Source organism: Biomphalaria glabrata, chromosome 4 (genome assembly GCF_947242115.1).
Source record: "Biomphalaria glabrata chromosome 4, xgBioGlab47.1, whole genome shotgun sequence".
In the NCBI taxonomy this organism is placed as follows: domain Eukaryota; kingdom Metazoa; phylum Mollusca; class Gastropoda; family Planorbidae; genus Biomphalaria; species Biomphalaria glabrata.
In genome coordinates, this window is record NC_074714.1 from 18,591,689 (window position 1) to 18,601,830 (window position 10,142).

At 34.2% G+C, this 10,142-nt stretch overlaps 1 protein-coding gene across 1 annotated transcript; it reads right to left on the reverse strand.

Annotated features, from left to right (window-relative positions):
* Window positions 1–6,890: 6,890 nt before the first annotated feature.
* Window positions 6,891–9,611, reverse strand: LOC129925666 (mucin-2-like). Its single transcript, XM_056025520.1, has 2 exons — window positions 9,483–9,611; window positions 6,891–8,024 (listed from the first exon to the last, which is right to left on the reverse strand). The coding sequence occupies exon 2, from the start codon at window positions 7,999–8,001 to the stop codon at window positions 6,919–6,921; it is 1,083 nt and encodes a 360-aa protein (XP_055881495.1). The 5' UTR covers window positions 8,002–8,024; window positions 9,483–9,611; the 3' UTR covers window positions 6,891–6,918.
* Window positions 9,612–10,142: the final 531 nt, after the last annotated feature.

Genomic DNA, 10,142 nt, shown 5'->3' on the forward strand with positions numbered 1-10,142 from the left:
GAGACAAGGAGTTTTGATAAGAATAAACTAATAGAGAAGAGAGAGAGAGAGAGAGAGAGAGAGAGAAATGTGAAAAAAAGGAACAAGAGAGTTGTGTAAGTCTGAGAGAAAGAAAGAGCACTTATATGAACTTGTCCTAGAAGTTTTAATAAGAATTATACATTTATCTTTGTGTTGCCCTGAAAATTGATTGTTGAATTTTTTTTCAGTGCAGAAATTCATTCAGATCTTTCGATAGCATATCGGTGGTTTAATGACTGTATTCTATTCTACGCCCAGATGTTACTCCAGTAAAGAGTTGGCCTACACTATTGTTTCTTTAGTTGGACTGGAGAGGGATCGGCAGATAGAAAAGAATAATCAGGAAAGCGACATAGGCTATCACGTGGATTGATAGGAACTACAGCAATAATTGTGGAAACTAGGTTGCCGATTACACACATTAGAAAACGCGACGGTCGCTCGTGGTCACCCGTGGTCATTGTTATGATTAAGTCAACAACTGCGTGTCATAGGTGGACATCCAAGGTGTAATATCAAAATGATAACCTTTTTTTATTGTTGTATCATCGACATCAATTTTGGATTTCTTTCCAAATTGGAAAAGTAAAGAGAAAAGTAAAGGTGTAGTCAAGCCAGACAAGATATAGTCTGAAAGGGGAAAAATGAAAAACAAAAGGAGTGAATGATAGAGATGGAGGGGTGGGAAAGGGGAATGAATAAAATAAATAGTAAATAATGAAGAAAGAGAGAGGGGTGTTGAAAATGGGGAGGAAGAGAAAGAGAGAAACGAATGTAGGAAGAGAGAAAGAGAATGTGAGACATAGAGAGAGAGAGAGAGAGGTGTTAAATGTTGCAACATGAAGGGAGTTAAATAATGATTAAACCATACAATATAATAAAGTTTTAATTTAGATTGAAGTTTAAAGCGTTCCTTAATGTTTATAAAAAACACTTTTTATCTACAATATAATACAAGAGTAATTGATGTGGTGGCAAATGTTTGCGTGGTAAGTGATTGCTGAATGGAACGAAAAGATCTAACTAAAAAAAAAAAATACAAAGCTTATATAAAGTGTAATTGTATCAATTAGCTTAGATCAGTCGTGTATTAAAATTTGTAATAGATCTAGCTAACAATAATAAATCTGTGCGATTAGAAATATTTTATCAATTTTTTTTGTTTAGTGCTATTTCATCTTTTTAGCTTTCTCAATACGCTATGATCCTATCAATTGTCTGGACCAGATGGGAAAGGAAGGGAGGGAGAGAGGAAGAAGAGGTGTCTGTGTGAATGTTAAGGTGATCACTTTTTAGATAGATTTTGAAAATCGGCTTGAATTCGTACTCGAGGGGACTAATTCAATTTATACCACCATATCTGTCATGTACGATCTCTTTCTCTAATTTGATACCAAACAAAATAATACATTATCAATAGTTAATTATATAGTTGTTTTTTTTTTATTAAATCTTAATTTGTAAGTTACTGAAAATAATTGGCGTAGCTTTTATGAATAGTCACTATGTAAATTTGGATTACTCTTACATTGTTAATACATATACAATGCAAAGCCGGTAACTTAATGTATACTTATATATCACATAACTTTATTTCATAAAGATAAGAAAAAAAAAGGGTTGGACCCACGTAGAACTTTGAAAATTAAGACTCTTCCATTATGCAGCAAGTAGCACCAAATTCTATTTAAAAAAGGACTGTTTTTTTTTTCTTTATTCTCAAACTAGATATATGTAGGATAAAAGGTAGAGTATGGCGGATCGCAAAAGTTGTAATCTTGGAAGTGACTGAGAACGTTTGTTTCTTTTTTCATATGGTCAACGGCTGAAATAATAACATGTCGGTGCAGTTTGTGACCCTGCAAGCGAGTTATCTTCGTCATGTGGCTATTGTATCGGTCACTAGTGGTCATTGTTATTGTTAAGTCAACAATACCGTGCCATTGAGAAATATCAACACTGTCACTTCAAAAAAAAAAAAGCCAATGTTTTGCTTCAAGCAGTGGTAGTCCACGTGGAAATGTGTATCAGATAAATAATGTTACGAGTTGATTCACACTCTGGTTTAGACTGGGTCTGTCTTCCTGCAGTAGAATCTAACACTAAAACATAATGAAAAACAAATATCTGGAGTGAGGAGGCGTAGTGGCTGATATTATTTACTATATTATGTAAATGTTTGCAACTATTATTTTGTTTTAGGTTTGGGTGGATAGATTATTATTAATATTTTGTATTGTAGCATTGAATAAATAAACATACATTTACTTGCTTCAATCTAAGAGATTTAAATAAACATACATTTACTTGCTTCAATCTAAGAGATTTATGTTTTGTTCCTTTTTCAATTTCAGCTTAAATTTTCAACACGAATGTGCAATGGGATGTCAATGATAATTACAATTTTTTTGGTCAACAAAATAAGTCTTGTGTGTTAAAATAAATGTATCCCAGCATGGGCGTAGCCGGGGGGGGGGTTTCTTGGGGTTCAACCTGCCCCCCCCCCCCGAAATGAAATCCCCACGGAATTAAGCGACTGATTTTTGCCTTCATTTTGTTTATTTTAGGTGAGATTTTAATGCTAAATGATCACTTACCACAGCACAGCCGAGTGGGGTTTGAGTTAAAAACCCTCTACCAGGGGGTTTTGAGATTTAAAAAACCCTATCAAGGGGTTTTAAGATACAAATCCCTCTACCAGAGGGCTTTGAGTTTAAAACCCCCTACAGGGGGTTTTGAATTTTAAACCCCCTACCAGAGGTTTTTGCAGTTAAATCCCCCTCTTCTATAAAACAATGCAATGCAAACAACAATCCCCAAATTCCAACAGCACAGTTAAGGAAGATTTTGATTTTAAAACCCCCTCCAAAATTTACAATAAACCCACTCTTTAATATAAAAAAAAAGCAAATTACACACTATAAAATCTATGAGCTTAGCAAAGGGGTTTGGAGTTTAAATTCCCCTCCTCCAGATGGCTTTTTCTTTAAAGTTTAAAACCCCTCTAGATGGTTTTAAGTTTAAAATTCCCCTACAGAGCGTTTAGAGTTGAAAACCTCTCTCTTCAATATTATTTTAAAGCAAACTACAGTCACCAAATTCTATGATCGTAGCTTAGTTGGGTTTTGAATTAAAAAAAAACAAACTCCAGAGATTTTTAGTTTAAAACTCCTCAACAGATGATTTGACGAAAAAAAAATCCTTTTCTATATAAAATCTAAAGCGAAATACAGGTATGTAATTCTAAGAGCGTAGTCAAGAAAGTTTACACATTTCTACCAGTGGCTTGGGCTCCATTAATAAAGTGTGAATAGTCTTATGCCGAAATATGTGGCTCAACAAAGATGGCTAAGACAGATTTTAGGAGTCAGTCATAGTGATCGGGTCTAAATCAAAGAAATCATATGCCGAACTGGGAGTCGAATCCTTAGTAAGGTTGTGACAGAGAGTCGCATGAGGTTTTGCGGGACATGTTCTCCGACAAAATGAATTACGCAAAATAAGAATTGCGGAAACAGCTTGCCGGAAAATGCGCCGAACAGCGCAAAAGGGTCTAAGTCAGTTTGTGAAATAAAACATTTTAATAGCAAGATAATGCACTGTAGATGCCTCAGAATATGCATATTGTTGGCTTTCAATACCAGAAATAGTGCTCGGCGGCGGGGCTTCGCCCCACGCTGGGGCAGCGCTACGAACTTCCCCAGAGCCCTTTTTAGCAAGGGCGGGGAGTCTGCAATAAACAATAAACGTCTTCCGAAAGGGTCAGAATGTAATAAAGATTAATTATGTACACACACACACACACATCTCCCCGCCCAACGCCCCCCTCCCCGAAAAAAATCCTGGCTACGCCCATGTATCCCAGTATAGTAACTACTTCGTTTAATTTATTTTAAAAAAGGCTAAACGGATTATGTAGAGAATAACTTTCATGCAATATTTTTCAAAACAAACCCTTCTATTATTATAAGCAACAAATAAAGTCTCAGTTGAAAGGATGCTGTCATTTCATTGACTTTGTTAAAACGGTAGAATGCTTCGTTAGTTCGACATTTATCCAAATATTAAAACTTTAAATTTCTTTTATTGTTTTCCCATGATGTTTTGAGAGTGTCTAGCCAGTCGTTGTTTTTACCTTTACCTGTCCACTCCCACAGCTGTCGCAAACTACCACCTCTCAAAGAATAGCCACCTAAACTACGTTCAACTTGACACCTTTGATGTCCGCCGCTTTTCAAATAAATATATTTCGTTATTAAAACACAAGCTCGACTTTATTTTTTCTATTACAAATAGTTGACACTCACTCCGTCTTTAAACAATGGTTCAGTTTTACCTTGATTTCATATATTATAGCTTTTATATAGCGCTACTTTCATGCTCAGAGCGCTTATGGTTTTCCGTGCTGTCTTTAGGCGCTCAATAAACACAACTCTGCCCGAATCGGGTATCGAACCTCGAACCCTTCTAGGTAGCCAAGCCAAGCCTCTCGACCACGCTTCCCATTTCATATAAATGTTTTATCAGCGGTTGTTAATTTACCCTCCACTTGTGCGCATTGGTGGGTATTACTCACACCGCCTCGCTAAATATCGCCGCTTAGAAGAGTCCATTGGACGGTGTCCAGCTTTGTTTGTCCGCCGCTTTAAAAAATGAATGTATTCTGATAATAGAACAAAAGTTAGACTTTGTCTTTTCTATTACTAGTTGACACTAACCAAGTATTTACACGATGATCCAGTTCAATGTTGACAGGATAAAAGACAAAGTTCTAGTGTTCTATCTTATCTAATACATTACAGTGTTGTCATGGGAAATAGAGACGTATATATTTACAGAATTATTTTTCAAAATTATAAAAGGTTTTAGAATCGATGATTAGTTTATTGTATCGGAAGGCATTAAAAGGGTCAATAGTTAAAAGTCCATTGAATGTAGCACCAAAATTAAGTCATAAAGAATGCCAGTAGTTATAGTTATAACATTAATTTATTATATTTAATATAACTTATTTTATATATATGTTGATTCGCAGTTGCTGAGTGGTAAGGCGCTTGGCTTTCAAACCGAGGGTTCCTGGTTGGAAGCATGGTAAAGACAAGGATTGTTTTCCTTTCAGGATCTTTGGGCGACTCTGCGTCCACCCAGCTCTAAAGAGTACCTCTCATTTGTTGGGGAAAAGTAAAGGTGGTTGGGCGTTGTGCTGGCCACATGACACCTTCATTAACCTAAGACCACAAAAAAAAGATCACTTTAACATCATCTGCTCAATAGACTACAGAGTCTGAGAAGTAAACTGTAATACATGCATACATGCATATGTATATATAAATTGTTTCTTGTTTCATGTTTACGCTTTAGTTTCTCTTTTTTACATAGTCCACATTCCGGATTTAGACCTAGATTTAGAACTAATCAATCGCTTAAATAAGTGTCCGTTCATCGGTGTCCGACTTGACTTCAGATTGTGCCATTGTTGACATAAGTCATCCCATGAACTACAATGCAGACATCTATGATCTATGACCTGACTGTTGGTACAAGGGGAACTAAGTACTTGTACTTCAGACAAACAAACGGGAGATAATTGTGTAGCGAAGAGACAAGTTATGCCAGACTTATTTTTGGTTGTTCCCCTAAAATAACTATATTGAAAAGACAATATAAAAAAATGTATACAATTTTAATAAATAAAACTATAGTGTTTAAGAGATCTACGATGTTTGACAATATAGAAGAATTTTTTGGAAAATTCGAGACGTTTCTCATTTTACACCATATTAATATTTAAGTAGTCAAACTCTATAACGGCGACATCATTATTAGTTCACATGGGACACTGCCATCTCAAATTTACACTTATCAAGCTCCCATCTTATCTTATATAATTCATACGTTACTTTAAAAAAATAAGAATTACGTTCTACGCGACATGCATATTAACCAATAACATAAATTATGCCAAGATACTGGTTTTCCAGGAAAGCTCAGGCAACTCATTTCATGCTCTTATAGCACTAAGTAAAAAGGAGTATTTGTAAAAATCTGTCATAGCATATGAACGAGGAATGTGACTTGATATTTGTGTTTTTTTTCTGAGAATCTAATTAGATTATTTTTGTATTTTTTAAAGACTACGGTTTAGTCTTTTATGCAAAATTGCTAATTTACTTTTTAGTCATCTTTTCTGAAGGCTTTCTAAATTTAGTAAATTTACTCTTGCATGATTTGGTTTGTTATACATTAAAGTATAATTATTTGAAATGAAACCTTCAGAATCTCTGCGTCACCATTAATATAACATTATAATTATTTTTATTAAAGATAAAACAGTATTATTATTATTTTTATTATTATATTTAGATCAACTATAAGGAAAAACTTCTAAAAAAGCTGAGAATCAAAGCAGGCAACTCTGAAACATATCCGACCTTCCCAAGTGTTATATGCTGCAGGCTTTTCAAAACCAAGTCTTCACAGCCAACTTTAAGCTCATAAGAAAGAAGATTCATCTTTGACCAGGAAACATGATTTATTGAAGAAACGCAATGTGTACTTATGTTAAAAATCAGGTGGGAGCTTGCTAACATTTCAAAGCTGTGGATTCAGAAGTCTCTGTCTTCAATGAATTTGGTATTGACAAAGTATGTAACTTAAGAAAAATACAAAAGTCAAACACACACACAAATTACAAACAAGCACACACACAAATTACAAACAAGCACACACACAAAAGTATAAATTGATTATATTTATTTATTATTGATATATGTTTTGTTGAAGAAAAAAGAAGTTAAAAAATTGTAAAAATAAATTTCTTTTCCTGCTAAAATAGGTCAAATAAATAAATATGTTTAAGATCAATTCAGTTTACAAAATAAAATATTATTTCTGTCTTCAATAAACGTTCGTGTTTCGTTTTGAATATGTTCTTTTTCTAGCTCCTCCTATATCTGGTGTTTTTCCATCCACATCTGGTGTTTTTCTATCTATATCTAGTGTTTTTAAATTAGCTTTTGGAGCTATTCTTCGTTTTGCAGTTGGTGTTTTGAAGTGAGAACTCGAAGTATTCAAGTGTGTTTCCTCTGTTGATCGGGGATACATGCCTGCTGGTGTTCTCATGTCTGTTGTATAAGGGACTAGATTTACCTCAGACTGTGTGGCTGTTGGAACTGCCATGCTGCTGCTCAATGATGAAGACAGCAAGTATGTCGGTACAGGAGATGACTTAAATGTAGCACCCAATGATGTCGCCTGAGGAGTTGGCACAAACGTGGAGGCTTGTGTTGTCATGATGGCAGTCAGAGGCGATGCATAAACTGCTTGCGATGGTGCTGAGATTTGTGGTGCCAATTGCATAGTGGTGTACGGTGCCAACGACAATGTTAAAGGAATGTTTTGAGGTGGTAACATTAAATTCGTGTATTGTGCTACACCTGAAGCTGAAGTCGTGTTATGTGTTGAACCCGACATTATTTGAGGTTTGGATGATGTTGTCCAGGGCGCAGTCGGGTCATTAGTTTGTGGTGCAGCTGGTGCTGTTAGACGAGACGTCAATTGTTCTATGCTGTTTGATACCGTCTTGTTTGCTACTGTATTTGATGAAGATGTCATGCAGATTGAAGCTCTAATCAACCTTTGTGCAACTGACTTGCCTCGACGTATAACAGGGGGCAGTGTCATGTGATAAGCACAGAATTTTTTTATCGGTGTTACAGATGGAGAGTTGGCATAACTTGACATGTGGTCTTTAGGTAACAAACGTTCTGTAGCTTTTATTGTGAGACTTGTGTTCTGTGTCGTGTCAGCCGCTGCAGCTGTTGTGAGGTCTGGTGTTATCATGCCTGTATTTGTTAATGGAAGTTCTCGTATTAATGACGTCCTCTCTGTTGCATCTGGTAATACAATTTCATTCAAAGTCTGTGCCATACATGTTTCAGATTCTGAAGATGTTAATGCAGATTTTAAATAGTTTGTCATGGCTGGCGTTGTCCTTGTCTCTGCTGGATGAGATGAGATAAAAAAAAAATTATAACTACATTTGCATGTTCATATATGTTCTTCAAAATTTTACTATTACTAAAAAAGAAAAATTTTCGGTTTGTTTAATTGTTTCAGCTTTAACTAACATTTATTTGTAATAATGTATATTGAACTAACCTGAGTTGTGGAAAGGGGGATAATACAAACAAAATGTTAAGATGATATTAAGCTTAATGGCTTCATTGACGAATGCATTTCTTATTGTTATAGTTGTGCTACTTAGGCTTGAATGAATGTGCTTTGAAAGGGAATTATAGATTTAGTTTGAATCTCAAAATACACTTTATTTTTAATTCAGATTTGAACTGAAGTGTGTATACAAGGAAACCTTGTAGATGTAAACGTCATCTCACTACATATTCAACGTAGTGATTTGACATAACACGAATTACAAAAGAGACTCTATACTACAGCAACTACAATGATAATAATAACATTGGTTTCACTAAGACTCTATACTACAGCAACTACAATGATAATAATAACATTGGTTTCACTAAACGATTTATCTTTTCCTTTATACTAATATTCAGGCTACGTAAATTAGAAATACAGAACAGAATGAACATGCGATGGTCATGGTGTTGTGTGTCCCACTTATTAAATATTTAGTGGTACCATATTGAATTAATTAAATATTAGAATTATGGAAAATGTGCACAACAACAACAAGTTTCCCTATATGTTAGATTGCCTACACTCAAACTAAACCTATGTCTGAATAACTACTGTTGTAATATGACAGACTTTATAAGAATGAATAAGTCAGTCTTATTGAGAATGGGGATATACACATCCCAACCTGGGCAAATGTGATCATAATAAAGAAAATATTCATTTTGTCTATTTGAACAACTAGTAAAGTTGAAACTTTTTTATCATTGATATATTACACATTTACCACAATTGAATGCTAGAAAATATTTAAGGAAAGTTTATCCATCTATTAAAAAGTACATGTTCAAAACATGCTTTAAGTTATACGTTAAAGCTTAAACTAATTCAAATAGAATAAACATGTCTAAATGTTCAGTTCACTAACAACTTTATTTTATTTAAACTTTCTTCATATTAATATTAAATTGTTATAAAATTTAGAACCTGGGGTCTGGAATATTAGTATGTGTAATCGTATGCTAGATGCATTTAATTTTCATGCAACAGTAGCTCTAGCCCTAACTTTAACTGTTAAAGAGATTTACTTCAGAGAAACAGTCTAAATTTATTTCCTAATCATAATTCTAAATATACATGTTATTGACATTTACTTTACAGTTACATACTATATTTCATAAATAACTATAACCGGAACTGTTATTGAGATTTACTTCACAGTAATATATTAAATTATTTTTCAATAAAAGAAATGTTAATTAAATAATAACAATACATATAAACAATAAAGTAGGCCTACTTACCCGCACTAAGGTAAAGATGAACGGCACACTTAGAAAAGAATGTAAAACTATCCTCAGAGAATTAAGCAACACAATTTAAAGTCGTCAAAAAATATCCGCTAAGAATGCAGTGAATCTAAGACTGATACAGTTTAGAAGATCAGGACAAGAATGACGCTGTAGGCCGGACAAGTAAGCTTAAATAGGACATGCGACAAGCGAGGATACAGGCCACCACCTGGGCAGTTAGGTCACTCCCACAGTTGACCACTTGGGAGTAGCGAAACAATAGGACAATACTGACCAGTAGTGGCTTTTGTTGGTTGTTGAACCGTAGAAGCTAAAAGATAAAGATGGACATTTCAAAAAAATAGTTTGTTTTAATGTTTAAAATATCCTTTTCATGTTTTATGAAAATATATATAAAATCAGAGTATACATGGAGTATATATATATATATACTCCATTGATCCTAATATAATTATCACTATTATTATTATAATTATTATTATGTGCCTCTATTTAATTACGAATTTTCACAGCATTTAGTTGATATTAGATTGGATATGATTTGACCCATTTTAGTGATTTCCCTTAGAAAGTTCCCTATTCCCATCAGGTTTGTCATGTATTGTTGGTGAGGTGGGACAACTTATATCAATTACTAATTAATGTCATACG